Source organism: Epinephelus moara, chromosome 16 (genome assembly GCF_006386435.1).
Source record: "Epinephelus moara isolate mb chromosome 16, YSFRI_EMoa_1.0, whole genome shotgun sequence".
NCBI lineage: Eukaryota > Metazoa > Chordata > Actinopteri > Perciformes > Serranidae > Epinephelus > Epinephelus moara.
Window position 1 is genome coordinate 13,811,125 of NC_065521.1, and position 19,791 is coordinate 13,830,915.

At 41.0% G+C, this 19,791-nt stretch overlaps 1 protein-coding gene across 1 annotated transcript in view; it reads left to right on the plus strand.

Moving 5' to 3' along the window:
- The window catches only part of LOC126402426 (plexin-A1-like), a 354,576-nt gene that overhangs the window by 323,352 nt on the left and 11,433 nt on the right, over positions 1-19,791 (plus strand). The window contains exons 25-31 of the mRNA XM_050064404.1: positions 5,958-6,104; positions 6,705-6,864; positions 8,528-8,631; positions 8,733-8,829; positions 12,177-12,367; positions 16,346-16,515; positions 17,582-17,794. Coding sequence (XP_049920361.1) covers positions 5,958-6,104; positions 6,705-6,864; positions 8,528-8,631; positions 8,733-8,829; positions 12,177-12,367; positions 16,346-16,515; positions 17,582-17,794 — 1,082 coding nt within the window. The remainder of the gene's footprint in view (positions 1-5,957; positions 6,105-6,704; positions 6,865-8,527; positions 8,632-8,732; positions 8,830-12,176; positions 12,368-16,345; positions 16,516-17,581; positions 17,795-19,791) is intronic.

Genomic DNA, 19,791 nt, shown 5'->3' on the forward strand with positions numbered 1-19,791 from the left:
GACCATCAAAGCCTCCCAGCAGCATGCGTTTCTTCTCTTGTCTGCTGTTTTAATGTCCTTTTTTTTCTTTCTTTTCAGTCCACAGATCCTCTCCGCTCTCATAATTTCACTCCTGTAGCCGACACGTCCTCCTCACTGATCTTTGTGTCGTTCTTTTAGCTCACATCTCCTCTTCCTCTGATCTCTCTTTCATCTCTGTAGTTTCTGTTGTCATTATTCCGCTGTCAGTCTCCTCTCTGCCTTAAGGTCATTTGCCTCACCAGGGGGTGCAATGTCGCTCACGCTGTCCTCACACTCCGTCCTCACACGCCCCCTCTTTTCCCTACATCCCCGTCATCCCTCCGTCTCCTCATCCTGTCTGCCGCTTTAAGAAAGCGAGTCCAGTCAGAAAATATTTTTTGGCGTTTCTTTCTCCCTTCTCAGTGCTTCCCTTCTCCTCTCAAACCTCTAACTATAAATTGTGAGGTTGTCATTGTATGCCGTTATAATCCTTATCACATGATGAGAGCAGTATGATATTACAGTCACAAAAATGTAGGGAGTTGAGTACTTTTAGGGGAAATCTGTGTAGAAGGTGGCATTAAATTGTTTGTAGTACTCTCATTTTGATTACTGTATTGTACACATGGCATCATTATAGTGTATGTGTTTATTTTGTGTTCAAATACACCCGAGCCATTACCTAAAACCTGTTAACATTTCTATTTCTCTAACTAGAAAATAGTAAATGTCCCTGTGCATTGCGCGCTGATTTTCACTGATTGATAGCGATGTAAAAATCTGAGGCTATTCCTCCCCCTGTACAGCAACACACATCATTATATCCCTGAAATGTAAATGTCTGCATACACTTAAGGAGCCCTAATGAAGCCACTGTATGGAGTAAAAGCAAATTTCATAGACAAGCATGCAGCGGCCAAGCGAGGAAGGCAAAAGCCGAAGTTAAAGCACAACAGCGTGATGTATGCTCGCTCTGTCTCGTTAGCAGCTGCCCACCTAATTGGCCCAGATGCTAACGAGCTTTTTAAGTGTATGCCGGTGGACGGGGAGGGGTATAGAAATGGGAATGGTTAGCAGGAGAGGCGGGAAGGAGGAGAGGAAGGGATGAGAGGTGGGTGTTGGAGGCTGATGGGAGAGGGAGGAAAGATAGAGGGGGACATGACAATTAGGAACTGAGAAGAGGAGAAGGAAAGGGGAGGAGAGGCAGGAAGCAGATGAAGAAGAAGGAGGTAGGAGATAAAGGGGGAAAGGCAGGGTATTGTAAGGGATGTAAAAGGAGGGGAGAGGAAGGAGGAGGAGAGGGAAGGTTTCAAGTGATGATAGAAAAAGGGTGAAACTAAAGAAGAGATGCTGGTCACAAAAAGGTTTTTGGTTGAACAGGGTCATGAGGGGCAAATGAAAAGGAATGACAGAAAAATTGTGTAATACAAAAGTAAGAAAACATCACTTTAGCTGTGTGATTTTTTTAGCGCAAGTTTCTCAGGTGTTGTTTTTGTCATTTCGTCCAGAACATTGGGAACATTAGTTTGTAAGTAGTCGGACATGTGGTTGCTCAGTGCAGCTCAGATGGTGAGATAAGTGGGAGAGATGAAGGATGGGTGGGGAGGGATAAACAGAGTGGACAGATAAAAGAGAAAAAAGGCGAAGTTAGAATAAGACTTCGAAAACTTTTATGTCCCCAAAGAGGCAATTTGTGGTACAGCCCATGTAAGCAATAAAGATAATGTAGACAGTGACAACATTTTATCTTTAGTTTGATCCTAGAAATTGAGATTGAAACATACCAAATATTTTCATCATAGATTGCAACTGTCACAAATTTGTGGCACAAACAGTGATAATGCGAGAGATTTTTGGATGTTAAAAAGATTGGATTGTAAAAATAGAGCAATCCTCTGTCTCCAGGTTTTCCTTCTTTCATTGTTTTATTTAAATCTGTAATTACTGTTTTTTGTTTGTTTTTTTTGCTGTGTTTTTGCCCACTTAAATGCCACAGACACAAATACACTCCACAATACTAACATCACCTTTTAAGTTGATACAGTGAACTTCTTAGCAAGCCGTTGCTTATATAATCCAACTCCTTGGGGAAATATCTATCTCTTTAGCTGCTATGTCTCCTGCTGTGGTCCCCAGCTACTTGCTAACTTAGTCTGTCTGCCAACTAGAAGAGAGCGATTTCACACAGTTGTTTTTTTTTACTGCATTTGGTTAGGGTGTCTCGATTCTTGTTGGGATAGAGGGGTTGGGTTGAAGTGTTGGGGCTACATGGCCCTTTAGAATAAGGTTTTTCAGAGGCTCACTCCAGACTGAGTGTTATGAGAAATCATCAGCAAGATGGCAGCGAAAGAAACCCACAAATATATTTTCTTTGTTAATAAAGACTTAAGTGTATAAAGTCATTACAAAACATTTAAACACATTAAATCAGCTCATTGTCTGACTGTGGTTTAAACTCATCAGTTACATTGTTGAGTTCAGGATACTGATGGCACTTGAGATGAAGAACTTCTTAAAAACATTTTTAGTTGCCAGAGGGACTCTATAGCTTCTCCCGGAGCTCACCAGCTCATACTGGCAAAAGAGAGGATGGGAGCTATCTGCCAATAAGCATAACAAAAAAATGTTATTAGTATGCTAATGTATCTCCAGTTAACTAAGTAGCAAGCTAATGTTACATTGTTATTGCTGATTTGTGCATGACAGTCAAGCATTCTGACATGTTTCCACATTGTATTCACCCCCTTTGGTGCCATATGACGGCCAAATTTTACTTAAGTCTAGCAGTGAAGTTGCTGCTCTTGTTACCACTCCTCTAATTAAGTTCAGACTGGCAGGGTAGGATCACGCTAACGTTAGTCTACAGACGACCACCAGTGGTGATCATGTGATGATCTGTTTTATCAATTGGTCACTTGAAGTTTAAGTTGTGATCAAATTGTGAGTTTCCATGCTTTTCCATCTCCATCAGATAAATGACAAATGTCATTGTGATAATAATATTATCGCCATAGTCAGGTATGTTTATGTAGACACCATCAATGACAATGGGGGTACTGATGATGCATCAGGGTCTTGAAGGGTTGTCACATTTCATAGGGGAAGATTTCAACCACTACCCCTTATAACTCTGTTCTGTTGGAAACGGAAGCGCTCGGTAAAAATAAGAAATGGAATTGGGCCAAAACGTCACAGAGCTGAGGGGAACTGCAAGGTTGGATAAAAGTTAGACTAGAGGAATATTTTTCTAACCTTAAGTGTTTTTTTGTTAATAAACAAAAGCTGTTTGCATTCAGTGTTTCTGACCAACACGCTGTGTGTGTCCTTGAGGTCTAACAAACACATTAAGTGCATTTCTTCCTCATAGAGCATTTGGAAAGCTGATGGTTCTGCTAGTGGTGTGAATGTATGAAGAAAGAGGTAAAAAGGAGGAAAGTGTGTGTGTTAGAAAGAAAAAGTGAGTTGTAGAGTGTGCTTGAAGGTGAGGCAGATAAATAAGTACTTTCCCCTGTTCTCATCTGGACCTCATGCATCTCCAACACAGACACACACACAGTCTGAAGTATCTCCCTGAGCACCACACGGTCAATCATTAAGCTCTCGTCAGGATGAGTATTGGCCGTGATGATGTCCTCTCTCTCCCCTCTAAACCGCTGCTACTTCAGTCGGGAGTGTTTTTCGTTGGGCCCGAGTGATGACTTATGACACTATTGATTGGCAAGTGTCTTTGATGGAGGGGAGAGTGGGAAACATATTTATAACATCTGTGTCTGGTCGCATAAATTCTGAAACGTAGGCCATGGGAGGGAACTGAAAAGATTGGTATAACTTTTCTACTAAATAAAATTTAAAGGGATAGTTTGATTTTTTTTTAAATGGGGTTGTAAGAGGTACGTATCCATAGTCAGTGTATTACCTACAGTAGACAACAGTTGGCGTGTCTCCAGTTTAGAGAAGCAGGCAGGAGCAGACACAGAGGCTTAGCTGCTGTACTGCTGTGTACTGGGAATAGCAGCACAATGTATTCTAGACACCTAAAAAAAATCAATATCAGTTTAAGTGTACAGCTATATTGAAAATATTTTCACTGCTTTGCCTTCCCATTAGACAGCCTGTTGCGACAGGGAATAGATTCCCATCTATTCTCTCACTAAATCCACCAGACTCCTTTGAGAAAAACAGTAATTTTTTTCGCTGAATATGGGAGCTGCTGGTCTACTGCCGCCTCCATCGGTTACAAGGGGTTGTGTTATTGTGTGACGTTGGTGAATTGGCACTAATCCTTTAAATGCTGAAATTCACACAACAACACATCAAACTAACTGATCAGGGCAGCGGTGGTCCAGCAGCTCTTGTCTTCAACAACATTAAATTGCTATTTTTCTTAATAGAGTCTGGCTCTGAAGAAAGCAATAGAATGGCCTCAGTTCCCTTTTGGAAATTGCTGTATGACAGTAAGGTACTGTGGTGAAAAAAGTCTAAATATTGTGTACACTTAAACTAGTATTTATATTGGCATAGTATATATATAGACATCTGGGCCAGGGCAGCTGCTATATTTTTTAGGTGGCTTTTTCAAGTGGCTAAAACATGTTTTACTGCTGATCCCTTTCAAAGCAGTACAGGGTTTTGGGAGTGGTCATGAGATGGATCAAATAATATCAAACCATGAGTAAAATACATGCTGAAAAGCGAGCAGTAAAGATGAAAAAGTTTAAGCTGTACTTCCCAAAAGACTTAAATAATCAAACTAATCACTGCATTTACACATCAGTCTTCTTTTGCAGGTGGTGTTGTGTTTGATTGGAATAGAAACCTGCTTACTTATGGACCTAAACTAAAACCACATTATATAACAACTGCCCTATGTGTGTTTTTTTACATGCCAAGAAAGAAAGTAGAATCTCATGCAACATGTATTTTAAGGCATTCCTGTAGAGGCACACAATATGGGAGAAGGAAATGAAAATCAATACAAAAAGCTGCGTTCATCACTGGAAACTGCAGCAGAGAGAGTTGCGCCTGAAATGTAGTCTTGGAAAAAGAGGTGTTGATACCTGCAGCACCGTTTCATTGTCACATAAGGACAGTGGGCGACTATAACCAAGTCATAACAGTCAGTGAGGAGGAAACATGTCACATGTGTGGTGATGAGCTCAGCATAACAATCAGCAGTCCAACAACATGTTATTTTCCACACAGTTTTCTCTGAGTAGCCTCCTGTTTATTTTCCTGACTTTAAATATTTCACAGCTGCAGTAACGTGCATTGTGACTAAAGCAGCTGGTGATACTTTGTATTATTTTGTATCTGTTTACAGAAATAAGCTGCTTAAAGTCATTCAGTCATTGATACAGCTCTAAATGCACACTTGCAAAAAAGTTTTCTCTTCAACCAGTATTCTGAGTTAAGCTGCAGAAAACATATTTCTTCTCCACTCTTCATTACTTCCCAGACATGCTCGACACATGTCAAAACAGCCGGTAATTAGACCTTATTTAATGACACTCTGTGCAAATCAGATGAACCAAGACTAAGCTTACAGTATTTACATCTGTAGTCTCAGTAAACGCTAAATCTAAAACTCTTGCATCCCTGACACTAATTTGCAACGGCCTCAGATTTCCCCCAGAGCTGTCAGAATAGCAGATATTAATGCTTTCATGAACTGGTTTTGAGTTGAATCACTGTGTTATTAAGTGTTTTAACCCCTCTCAGGGGCTGTGCGATGATTCATGGGATGAGAAAGAGGAAGAAAAAAATCACTGCATGCCACTGTAAAATTGCTGTTATTTCAGGATCCTCTGTAATCTTTGCTTTTTGTCCTGAATTACTGGACACTGCTCCCTCAAACAAGGCCTCGAGCAATTATTCAGATGAAAGAATCTCAGAAAAAGATATTCACTCTTCAGTTGAACTGCTGGCAACTCCTCTCTTTCTGTCTGCTTCCTCACCAGGAGTGTGCCGGGGAGCCTCTGTTCATGCTTTACTGTGCCATCAAGCAGCAGATGGAGAAGGGACCCATCGACGCCATCACAGGAGAAGCCCGCTACTCCCTCAGTGAGGACAAGCTCATCAGGCAACAGATTGACTACAAAACACTGGTCAGTAAACTTATTGTGTCTTGAGGCTTGTCTGCTGTGGTCTGAATCACTTGATGAGCTGTTTAGCTTCAGTCACATTTGACAATGACAATTTTAAAGCAAGCTCTTAACTAATCGGCAGCTGAAATGTGGCCGCCACCGTTTGCTTAATTGGTCAGAAGTCTGCTGTGGGGCAGGATTTCCTCCAGAGTAAACATGGCACTTCAGCATCAGTTGTGTTTGGAGGGAGAACGTGATCTGGCGAACCGGCCCAACTACAACCCAGCGTTAATCACAGTCTCCCTCCAAACAAAGCACTTCAGGTTTGGATTGGAATGTAACAGACAAACCTACTTGTCGGCGGGGTCTGCTTCAGTTGTTTTGGTCTGCACCCATGTGCGAATGCTGAGTTATTACAGCCCCAAACAAAATGAACAGACTAGGAAAATGTCCAGGTTTTAAAATAGCTGCTGCAATACAAACTTGGTGTGAAAATGCTGTCATGTACATTCAAATGCATCTAAACAATCAGTCTGGAATGTTCTCACAGTGTCTCTGCTTAAGCCTTAATTTTCTTTGTCTGTTTCCGTTACCCTCTGTTTCCACCTGTTTGCCCACCAGACATTGCACTGTGTAAACCCAGAGAATGAGAATGCCCAGGAGGTGACGGTCAAGTGTCTGAACTGTGACACCATCACTCAGGTCAAAGAGAAGCTGCTCGATGCTGTGTACAAGGGCAGCCCCTACTCACAGAGGCCCAAGGCTTCTGATATGGACCTGGGTAAGACACACACTACTGTACGTGCATGCTCCTCATATTCAACTAGTCAAATCAAAATGGTTAGGATGGTAGTCCAGAGGCGGACTTATATGAACAGCTACATACAGTAAATTTGTCTTGAATACTTAGTTCAGCTGCACACTACTGCTGCTACTCTCAATCTTCTGTTTATTTATGTTTTGTTAAAAGGACATTACCTATTGAAGTGAACGTGACTCAGTCTTGTACTGCAGGGTCAATTTATTAGTTATTTTTTAATAATGTTTTGTTCTAGAAGACAGAATTATTTAATGTATTTGGCAAAGGGCAAACAGCTGAAGGTGCAATATAGATAGTCTCTTAATTAAAAGTTTAAATAAACCTGCATTAATTATTATTATCACCCTTTGCTCATTTACATATCCTGCAGACATGGTGCGATATAAACATTAATTTGGAGTCGTGTTTGTATCAACCTGGTGAATATACTTCCAGTAGTCACTCTCCTTTTAGCTGGTTTGGTCTCTGGTAAATCCCAGGGGATTTTTTTAGGTGTTGAGATGCGAATTCTCTACGTTAACTATCTAGTAGCTAACTTTGCCTGTCTCCATTTTAGTGCTGGGCAGTTTGCGTGCAGTGGGTTTATCAACGCTTTTTTTTTATTGCTTGAAACAGCACTGGAAAAGGGGTTCACCAATGTGATGAGAGAAATCTAAAACAGTAAAGTAAAACAGTAAAACCACAACAGTGAGCTGAAAGATGCCAAATTCTCTGTAGAGCTGAGGGGAACTGCAGAGTAGGGTTAAAATTATTTGTGTGTTTGTCACTGTGAGTGACACTTTTCACCTCATACACATGATCATCCTACATTTTATCTATCATTAAATTAAAAATCTCGTTTGTGCGGCTTTAACAGGAAATCTGCGAGTCCTTAAAAGTCTTAAAAGTATTAAGCTTCGGTAGTAATGAAATTATCTTAGATTTGTGTGAGGTCATAATTGCCACAAACATTTGATCTAAAACTGTTTATCCATCTTTTACTTTATTTTTGTCAAAAGGAGTCAAGCTATTCTGAGTGAACGTTCACATTTCTGATGTTTTAAGTCTTTAAACCCACCGCTGAACCTAATACTGTCTTTTTACTTCATACTTGTTGTAAAAATGTAGATTCAGAACTATATTCCTACATAAAATCTGCCTCTAAAGGGGACCACGTGTAGGCCTACTACTTACCTTTATACTTAGCTGCAATCCTTATAAGAAAAATATGATTAGTCCAAAGATCTGTCTCAAATTTGGTTAAACAAGGTTTTTTAAAATAATGAAATGTATGTATCTGATACCTGTAGACCTCCTCTTTAAGCAATTTCATGCAATTTATTTTCTTAAAAAAGTAAAACACACTGACAACCCATAGACAGCATAAAGAGATGTAATGCACATAGAGAAAACACAAGTCAATACAAACACAAGTTGTACACAGTTCACATTTTGATAGCTGCTTGTGCAGTAACTGTGCGAAGGTGGATTTTTCTACATGTATTGAAAGATAATGCCACTGAATTCATGAAAAAGAGGGAACATGAGTGGGATTTAGAAACAACTGAAATGATATCTGACCACACTGCAATACAAAATGAAACACACACAGTCCTCACAGAGTACCTGTGTTCTCTCTCTGTAGAATGGCGTCAAGGTCGGATGGCCAGAATCATTCTGCAAGATGAAGATGTCACAACTAAGATCGACAATGACTGGAAAAGGCTCAACACACTGGCTCACTATCAGGTACGAGAGCACCGACATGCACACAAAAGAGGCAGGAGAGAGATCAGACAGCTCGGTTGGATTCATGCAGTGAATATTTTGGTGTGTGTTTTGGTGTGCAGGTGACAGATGGCTCAGTGATCGCCCTGGTGCCAAAGCAGAACTCTGCCTACAACATCTCCAACTCCTCCACCTTTACCAAGAGCCTCAGTAGATATGGTATGGCTTCCATTCTCCTCTTGACTTCACCCCATTTAGATCTTTCTGTGAATGATTCCAATCCCTCCAGCTGCCTGCCCTCCCCCCCACCATCCCTCCACACCCTGTCACTCTTTCATTCGCTCCTTCTCTTTGTTTATCGTGGCCATGATTGGGCTCCATTCTTTGTGAACGGCAATCCTTTTTATCCATCACTATCAGCCCAGGCCAAGGCTATTCCACGGCTATTTCCAAGCAGCCCGTAAATGACAGGCATTAAAGCAGACACCTCGATCCCCAGCTGACAGAGTGAAAGAGAAAGAGAGAGAGAACACCTGGCAGTCAGCGATAGACAGAGGCCCAGCATCAATATGGTATACTTCACCGGAAAATTAAACTATTTAGAAGATAAATTACCCTGTAGTAAAATACTGGCTCTTGTCTGATACGAAATGGGTACTGACCCTCAGGCATGCCCTGCTGTTATCATCACAGCTGATCTGCTCTAGACTCACAGCAACCTGGATTTTCCCTTAAAGTACCCATAAAAATTTTAGGTTTGAATGTTAATAATCTTTTGAGTGTGTGTAATATGAAAATAGACATAACTTTTTTGGGATGGCCTTTTTTTCCTCCATTTGATAGCTGACACTGCTGAAATAGACAGGAAATGTCTGGAGAGAAAGATGGTACGACATGAAAGAAAAGGTCCTCAGCTGGGAGCAGGTCATATGGAATCATGTTGCAGTTTGGCATTACATCTTTAACTTCTATAAAAATAACTTTTTGCAACTTTTGGTGCACTGTATCCACACAGTTGTACATGAGGCAGATAATCTGAGAAAAAAATCATGTTCCTCTGCCTCCTTGTAGATCTCACAATGGCATTTGCAAGAATCACGAAAACCACTAATCAGAGCTGAGCAGTCTCTAAAGCAGCTGTCAATGATGTCACCGTTTGTTTGTTGTCAAACTATCACACCAGGCAGTGTAAATATAAATTGTGATTCTGCATTGCCTATTTCTCGCCTCAAATATTTTCAGAAAAATATTTTAGTGGACTATTTAGTTTATGGCCTGCGGCCTTGTCAGAAACAGTCGAGCCAGAATGAAGCACTGCCCACCTTCCACAGCAAATGTTCTCATTTTACAGCTAAACAGTACACTAAAATATGTTTCTGAAAACATCTGACTTGGGAAATAGGCAACGCAATTACATAAGTTTGAGTCTAATTTGATCAGAGTTGCCTATAGTTTGACTACATTTTGATGGGCAGCTGTGTAAGAGACTCCTCTGCGCTGATATATTGTTTTCCAACAGCCACAGAGGATTCTAGCAAATGCCGAGGAGAAGCGATTTTTTTTTTTCACAGACTATCTGTGTAATGTGCTACTGTATGGATATAGTGAGAGTTTCAGCGAATATGAAATATGAAGCTTGAAGCTACTGGATGCCGCCATAATAGACACGACTCTTTAACAGTTTTTATCCATTGAAGGCAGATTCTGATGACAACAGTGGTATGTGAAAATAGCAGGAGAGTGAGACATCTGCTTTTTGCTCTAACCCAGTCATCAAACAGAGAAATGGTGGTCTTCTAATATTCTATCTTCATGACTATTTGACACTTTAGAGAGGTCAGGACAATGACTGTGTGTGTGTGTGTGTGTGTGTGTGTGTGTGTGTGTGTGTGTGTGTGTGTGTGTGTGTGTAAAGGTGACTATTTTCACCACTCCCACTAAGAATGGATTAAGATTTCCATTTATTTAAACCCTCCATAACATAGTTTTTGCCCACTTAGGGACAGCAATAAACAAATTATCATATGACAAATGTATTACAGTAGCAAACAGTTGCCTACATATCCAGCAGATTGCTCTGGTTTGCCCCCCACCAACTCCTGAGGTAAATATCTGGCTCTTATGCTGCTAAATGCTCTACTATCTTCACTAGTTGTTATGTTTGTCCATCTGTTGTTTGGTGCCTGACAGGTAGCATACAGTGGCTTTTGATAGCTTTTGCCCTGAAAAATGCTGCAGCTGAAAACAACGTTGATGAGACCTGTGTGACTGAACCAAAACAGTAAAGCTGTGAGCTGGAAATCAGAACAATTAGCTGAAAAACACTAAAAAGCTAAGTGGAAAGCTGAGGAGAGTGCAGAGTCAAGTGATAATTCTCTGTGAATTCATCACTACAAGTGACTATAAGTAGTCCTGTTAATAAAGAAATATTGGTTATAGTCATTCACAGCAGTCCTCCCAACAAAAACCTCAGTTTCTGTAGTATGGAATTTATTTTTGACTCTTTGTGGAAGCGCCTCGACTTGAATAAGAATGGACACATCTGAATAAAAGCATCACACACCACCTACACTGTTAGAGTACTGGATTAGCAGAGAGAAATGTAGCTGGAGAAAATTAAAATTCTGAAATCAAAGGTTTGCTTTTTATGAAACCTTTCACCCTGCTGAAATACGCAGCTGCAGCTATTTTCACAGTGAATAAATAAAAAAATGTGTGTTTGCATGATCATATTTGCTTTATGGTTTAATTGTGATAATGTGCGTGTGTGCTCGTGCATGGATGTGTGTGTATAGGAAGGTGTGTTTGCGAACACGGCTAAATGTTGGCCACCAGCGGCCATGATGGGTTTGGAATCAAAGCCACTAAGCACCCCGCCGGCAAGAGCGACAACAGCACTAGACACCACCCCACTCAGCCTCTTTCACTTTTCTATCCCGCGCTCCCCCATTACTCTCCATTTCACCCCTTTCTCTCCTGACCTTTTTTTGTCTCTCTGTCCATTTAGCCCACCCACCCCCTTTTCCTGTCATCTCCTCTCCTCTCCATCCTTTCACCAAACATAAAGGAACGGCAACATGCATCAGCAACTCTCTCTTTTATCACTCCACCTCTTCTATCCATCCTGTATGCCGTCTTCCCCAGGAGCAGCTAGTCAGAGTGCGCATCACCTCCCTGGTTGCTTTCCTCCTTTCCATCCTAAGTGGAACAGTCGTAGATATGCATCTCCTTGCTCCACGCTAATCAACTTTGACACTCATGCCATGAATAATGAAACAGACCTAGATGATAGAGAAAAGGGGAGGGGGAGTGTGAGTCATTTAAAGAAATACACTGAGTTTTAGGGGATTATTGGTCAACTTTCTTGTCACGTAATGGCAATCTACATGGTTTTAGTTCTACTTTATAACCTGTAAGAAGTAAAAGCATGATAAGCTGCAATATTTGCTGGTTGCTGAAACTCTAAAATGGGTTCTTACAGGGGAAATCAGCCTTCTATGTTCACTAAATCACAAGGTTTCTGATGTAGTTCTTCCAAATGATTCTGTTTGTGTTCCTGGCTTTAGAGAGCATGCTGAGGACAGCCAGTAGTCCAGACAGCCTACGATCCCGAACACCTATGATCACCCCTGACCTGGAGAGTGGAACCAAACTGTGGCACTTGGTGAAGAACCACGACCACTCTGACCAGAGGGAGGGCGACCGAGGCAGCAAGATGGTCTCTGAGATCTACCTGACCAGGCTGCTGGCTACAAAAGTAAGATACGGAGGAGTAAACTACACACCAGTGTTTTAAAAGTTTATTCCAGTCAGTGTGAAAAAAAACTCTGAAACTGCACTTAGAACCATTGGGGAACAGTAAAACTCAGTACTGAAACTCAGAGTAATGGAATATTTTCAGCGTTATCAGCTCTTTAAGACAGAGAGATTCACCTCACCTATTTAATGGTGGAAGAAACTACTAGTACAGAAAGTCTGCAGGTCATTGAGGAGTTTTAAAGTGTATTAAATTACATCGTCATTCCTGTATCAGGTGAAAGTATATGCATTTTACATTTACATGTATTTGTTTGGCAGACGCTTTTGTCCAAAGTGACATAAATGAGGTACAATGCAAGGTATAGCAGATCAAAGAGAAGCGTCACAATGTTTTGTTCCAAGTGCTACAAGGCTGCAGGTGCATGAAGTGACACATTTATAGCATATGAGATTTTTTTTCAAAAGAGAAAAAGAGACACAGATATAGAAAGAGGGAGGGGTGTAGATAGATAGAGAGAGAGCATGTTTGGTGAGTAGGTACTCTCTGAAAAGTACCCTCGAATTGAGTTTGGTAGTTTGTTCCATCACCAAGGGAGCACACAGGAGAAGAGTTTGGATTGAGATTTCCTATAATGAAATGAGAGTTCATTTGCACATCATAGTGAATGAGGGAGTTCAGGAAGGTGGGTGCCATGCTATTGGCCACTCTGTAGTCAAGCATTAGTGACTTCAACTTGATGCAAGTAGCAAGAGGGAGCCGATGGAGGGTGATGAAAAGTGGAGTGACACAAGATATTTTTGGCTGGTGAAACACCAGACATGCTGAGGCAGTAAGACCCATTTGCAGAGGTTTACTGTGCGTGCAGCAGCCTTGCCAGAGGGCGTTACTGTATTTTGGGCGAGAGATCACCAATCAGAAAAGGCATTTGCGAACTTTGCTGGAAAGAGCAAGGTAGACCTGAGCTGGAGACGAATGTCATGCTGAACAGTATGGCTGGCTGGGATCAACAGGGGATGAGTCTTAGAAGGATTGAGTTGACACTTGAGGTAACACTTAACCACGCTGAGATCCACTCAAACACAATGGGGTCGTCTGACAGCAAGGACAGAGACAGCGGGGTATCAACAACATTGCAGTGGTAAGATAAACTGTGTGAGTGGATAAACAGAACAAGGGTGGTGGGACAGATTGAGAAGGGAAAAGGACCAAGCACCGATCCTTGTGGTACCCCAGTGGAAAGAAAGTGAAGCTTGGACTCTTCTCCTTTCCATGCTGAACCACTGCCGTTTGAGTGGAGTGACCATTCTTGAAATCAAAGTAGCATGTGAAAGGAAATCAGAGACTTGATTATAAACTACACGCTGTACAATTTTAGGATAGGAAACATGGTGGCAAGACCAGTCTGTAGTTCTATATACTTCAGATGGGTTTAGAATCTGCTTTTTCAGCAGTGGGGTAAGTTGAGCATGCTTAGGGATAGTTCTGTTTTCCTTCTACCACGTACACCTGCCAACAGTGTCACCCTACAATAGCAAGCGTGCATCTACTCATGTACAAGAGGCTCGTAACTGTGACAGCGCGAGCTGTAAACATTAATGGCAACCTCCTCGGCTGAGCTGTGCAGTTAGCTGGCTCAGTGGTGCTAGGTGAGCTAGCAGTAGATGCACACATCCTTCTTGAGTGTCACAAGCCGAGTGACATCTAGTTTCATTATATGCGAGAGAAGGTCGATATCTCTACAGCCGATATCTCCAACACTCAGCAAGTAACGCCAAAACAATCTAGATAGATAAATAGCACTGCATGTAAGAGGAAAAATATGTATTTTTGATTTGGGGACAAACTGTCCCTTTAAGTATTGCAGGGGATTTTACCTGAAGCCAGTGAACCATTTATCATGTGCGTGACCACAGGCATGATTGTGGGTTAGATAGCTTTGAAGAGGTATAGATGATGACAAAAAAAAAAAAAAAGATCATTTTTAGATCCACCTCACCAAATTGATTAATGGTGTGAGAAAGGATCCATTGCATAAACACACACACAAATACACACAGGGATAAACAGACCCATAACAATTCTCTCCAGCTTGGATCCTTGCCATATCCAGCTGTCTTTCCTTCCCCCCTTCAGTGTCTCTCAGTTCATCGTGCCTTCCCTAATTGTAAGAGGGCTAGGGAAATATAGAAATGGGCAGCAGTTACAAGTGAGCCGGCTTTTCAATTTCCACTGGTAATAAGAAAAAAACAGATTAATAAAAGGTGGGCTTGTGGTGCAGAGTGCAGGGAGGCAGATACAGGAGGTGTCAGGAGACAGGTTATTTGTTGAGGGATTGAAGATTTGGCCATGCATGATGAAAAAACAGAGAGGCAAATGCAATTGAGAAGCTCATCGTGTCCTTGTCTCTCCATGGCTGTCTTTCTGCATCTGTCTGCCTGGGTGTCTCGTCTATGCAGATCTCAGTACTTTGATCCGCGACTGGGACAGAATTTATTCCTGTTCCATTTCGCAACGGCTGACTAAATACGATCCCCAAACATTTCCTCGGTAATAGATTCTGCCAGATGGAGAAGGCTGGGAAACAAATGTGTTGTTAGGGAAATTCATTTAGCTACATTTGATGTAATTATGTTAAAGCGTTGTCATTGGAGGAATGCGCCATCCGAATCCGAGAGCTGGGGTTCCTGTTTGTGATTCTGCAGAGCTCAGTGGGCAGAGCGAGGCAGTCACAGAGCCCGAGTTATCACTGTGATCCCACTGGGGCCATTCATACTAAAAATGTACACACTTATAGCCCATTCAGGTGCTGTGGATACAAGTGGCTGCAAATGCTACACTAAATTCTGTCACACAACACAGTGAAACTATGTTTACTGTCTTTCTCCTTCTGTCTGGGATTCCATAAAATGTTCCTCTCTTCTAATTAGCAGGTAGATTTAAAACTTTAACATATGCAGTTCTGGGAGGTGTTTTCAGGGTGGGGGTGGGTGGATTGATCATGAGTGCCAAAGGAAAAGAAACACATGAATGGCCAAAATCAATATAAGTAATAAAACAAAACAATAAACCTTCTAAAAACAGAGGTCAAAGTGAGTTGCCATAATAAGCCAATATCACCAGTATTAAAATGTCAAAAGAAATAAGAGACAAACTACCTGCAAAATGCTTGTCAGACATGAGATCCCAGCTCCTTCTTCTATCTAACAATTCAAAACGTTAATGTCTAAGATCATTCAGCCATTTTAAACCACTACCTGCACAAACACAATCACAACAAGCAGGTGTTACATACAGTGCATTAAATAATGAGCATTAAATGCTGTTTATATGCCTTTTAAACTTGTACTCAAGATGAAAAGTTTAATTTATTCATCCCTAAAAAATTACATTTAAGTGCTCTCATCCAAATCAGCTAACACCGATCACCAAAACATAGCCAATACATGTCCATAAAACAAAAAATCATAGATAAAAACAACACTACTCCATATCTAAACTTCTCAAAGAACCATTCAAACAACATCTTAAAAATGAACTCAGGTTAAAATTGAATGAAAATTACAGTTTAAAGTTCCAGTGTGTAGGATTAGTGGCATCTAGTGGTGAGGTTGCAGATTGCAACCAACTGAAACTTCTCTCACATGCCAAGCATTTGAGAGAACTACGATGGCCGACATGAAATCACAAATTGCCCTCTCTAGATTCAGTGTTTGGTTTGTCTGTTCTGGGTACAGTAGAAACAACGTGGCGGACTCCAGTAAGAGGATCTGCTTTGTATGTCAATATAAACAGATCATTCTAAGGTAACAAAAACAGAAGACTTATTAGTTTTGGGTGATTATAAACTGATGAAAACATAGTTGAATACTATATTCAGTGTCTGCCGATTTATCCCCTGACATCCTACACAGTGGACTTTTAAGTCCTCCTTTTAAATGTCTTTTGTTTTCTCTCTACCCATGTCCTTCTCTTCAGGGTACGCTACAGAAGTTTGTGGATGACCTGTTTGAGACCATCTTCAGCACGGCCCACAGAGGCAGTGCGCTGCCGCTGGCCATCAAGTACATGTTTGACTTCCTGGACGAGCAGGCTGACAAACACTCCATCACAGATTACGACGTACGACATACCTGGAAGAGCAACTGGTAAGAGATAGTTATTCTCTTCTTAGCTGTAGCTACTAAAAAAATACCACAGATGTACAGTACTATAGGAACTGGATATAGCCCTAAGCTGGTAACTTCACCAATCCGATAAAAATTTCACCTCCAACACAGAGATTTTTTGAGTCTCTCCGTCATCGAGACTGGCTGACTGCCCACTGGTGTAAATAATAAAATAACATAGATGGCTTTTGGTAGATGGATGGATGGATGGATGGATGGATGGATAGAGTACATTTTTAATGCCTATGATAGTTTTACATTTGTTTCTTATGTAATGGATGTATTTATCTGAGCCAGACATCATGTGGCTTACAGTTTCAACTGTTGTTACTACCCCAGAAAACACTGTGTTCTTTGGGGCTGGGTAATTACTGATAGACAATGGGATTACTCATCAAAGTGTGCTCTTATGGCCTTTTAAATGATTGTGTTATGTAACAGGATGTAGTGTTAGAGTGATGTTATATACCCCATCTGCCAATGCCTGGAAAGCAAATATCTTTGTGAGCAACAGTGCATACCAAAGTGTTATATTAAATCAATAAATCCAGGTCTGCAAAATGCATAAAGAATTAAAAGACTTGCTGTGTCGGATGCTTGGTCATAATTTACACAATGATTTGATAACATCCTCAGACTAGAACTGCAATATTTTTTCCCATAAATTGTTTATCTTTGTTTATTTCATTAACAGGTTTTGCTGTATTTGCACAGAATTTAGGTAAACTTTTTTTTAAAAAGTTGTGACCAAATACAGTTTGTGCTACTCAGCTGCTGCACTGCCTGAGGGCCATGGCCCCTACTGAGGAAGTTTATCACAATATAAACTTTTAGAAAAAACAAACTTTAATGCACACTAAGTAGTATAAAATGAACAATAGTAAAAAAGCAAGCAAAGCAAAGCATTTTATCACTTCATTAATAAAAAAAAAAACAGCTGTGACAAGGTGCAAGGTGATACAGGACATTACCATTACATGTCATTATGTGCTGTCCAACGTTTCTTTAAAAAAAAAAAAAAGTCTATTCTCTATTCCCTCTCCAGTCTTCCTCTGCGGTTCTGGGTGAACGTCATCAAGAACCCCCAGTTTGTATTCGACATCCATAAGAACAGTATCACAGACGCCTGTCTGTCTGTGGTGGCCCAGACCTTCATGGACTCCTGTTCAACGTCAGAGCACAAACTAGGAAAAGACTCGCCTTCAAATAAGCTTCTATACGCTAAAGACATCCCCAACTACAAGAACTGGGTAGAGAGGTAAGTCAAAGCTGAACGCAGACAAAATTATATTTAAATCAATATTTAACGAGAAAAAAAGAGCTTATCCACAGTTTTAAATGCTCAGTAAAAAGTTCCCCATGAGTTGTTGGAAGCTGGAAAGGTTGACTAATCTTTCAACGTGTCTTCAAAGAAAAGTGAGGTGGTGAGATCAAAGTTAATTACACTCCTAAACCACTAAGCGAAAAACAACCGTAGGATTATAAGAACATAACAGGTTGAACTTTATCTGCTGCTAGCATTTGAAGTATTTGACTGGAGTCAGAGTACACAGTTCGATTAAATTAGTGCAAAGAAATCATGTACTGTAATTACAGCTTGCTGCGGGCCTGTGAATATAAAATACAGTGTACACAGAGTGTGGGGAATATCTGTAATACCAGGTCTGCCTGTGACATTTTAAACTTGAATTCCGGTCCACAACAAAAATTTCCTTTGATTTTCAAGTCCAAAGCAAACACTATTAAAAAAAAAAAAAAAAAAAACACAGGTGAAAGGCGGATTTGTAGCGACTGTTTGCCCTGTCTCTGCAAATGGAGGCTCACTGAAAAATGTCCTCTGGTTCACCCTTCATCTTTTATTCAGCTCCAGAATGTTTAACTAAACTCAAGATGAGTTATGCACCATTGATGCTCGCCACAGTGGTTGTTTCTGCTTTTGGGGAAGAGTCCAACGATCTCTAAGTAGCTTTGGCAGTGTGAATCGGAGCTCCTCCTACAGCATGTATTGATGCTGTGGGAGCTGATGAAAGAGACAGGATTTTTACAGATTTCCATGAACAGAGAATATCAACTGCTATGGACAAAAAATATGTATCAAACAAAATAACTGGATTAAACTATGATAGTTAAACAGTGAATAGCATGTCCACTGTGCATCCTCCCCTCCCTTCAGCTGCTGCAGCAAGAACACACAATTATCCTAGTACAAGGTCCATTTCTTTATTTTGACTATCATACTTGAATGTGCTACAGTAAGTCCTTAGGCTTGCAGGGAGTATTTGAAGGCAGTGTGAGATAAGGATTTATAGGTGATGGTTAATTGGGTGCAGTTAAACCTTGTTTCTATTATGCCTCCTAACCCACACTCAACCTCAGCCTGCCCTGCTGCAGTAAACCTTGCGATATGGATTCTGCAAGCAGGTCTGGGTACAGCTCAATATTGGGATATATTCTTAATATACTGTATTGTTTTCTGCCTGCCTCACTCTCAATGGACTTTTTGCTCCTCGGTTGCAGCCAGCAGCAGTGAGTCGATATTATGAAGGTTGTTGTTGCTCCGACCGGATGGACCTCGATGAGTGCATGTTACTGTACCAAAATGATTGGGATTGAGATGGGGGCTGAAGCTTTTCTCTCTGTTCACTCTCTATTTTTGAATTAAGAGGTATTAAATCGCAAGTAGAATAAGTGGACTGCACACAGTCGCTGCTGATGGACTTGAGCACAATATTTTCACCCCACCCTAAATCCCAAATAGTAAAAATGTATGTCAGTTATATTAGAGGATGCTATAGCCTAATATGTATGAGATTAGACTGGTGTTGACCGTCATATCTAAACCGATGACTGTCTGTAAAGATGGCAGCAAGACAGTTCCCCAAAAGTGAAGCCAAAACATCTCAATCGCCCCCTTGTGGCTGGTTGCAGTATAGGTTGTAAATCCCGCCCCTTCATGTCAGCAGGGCATGGGCCAAACTAAAAGATCAAAGTACATGCCAAATAGTTTTTTATCAAAGATGGTTTCTGTCATTTTAAGTAGTTCTTTTCATGCTGATGTTTAAAGGGGCAAAAAGCGAAATCGTTTCACCGCTAGGTTTGCTGTTGTGCACTGCCTGTAGACCAAAACAAAGTGTGTCATGAGTCACACCTCCCTCTACCTCTGCTCTCCACCCCCACCCCCCCACCCCACTCACCTCGTCTCTGCAGCCAAGCACCGCAGCATCTCCACGGACTATTACATCCAGACGGTCCCGG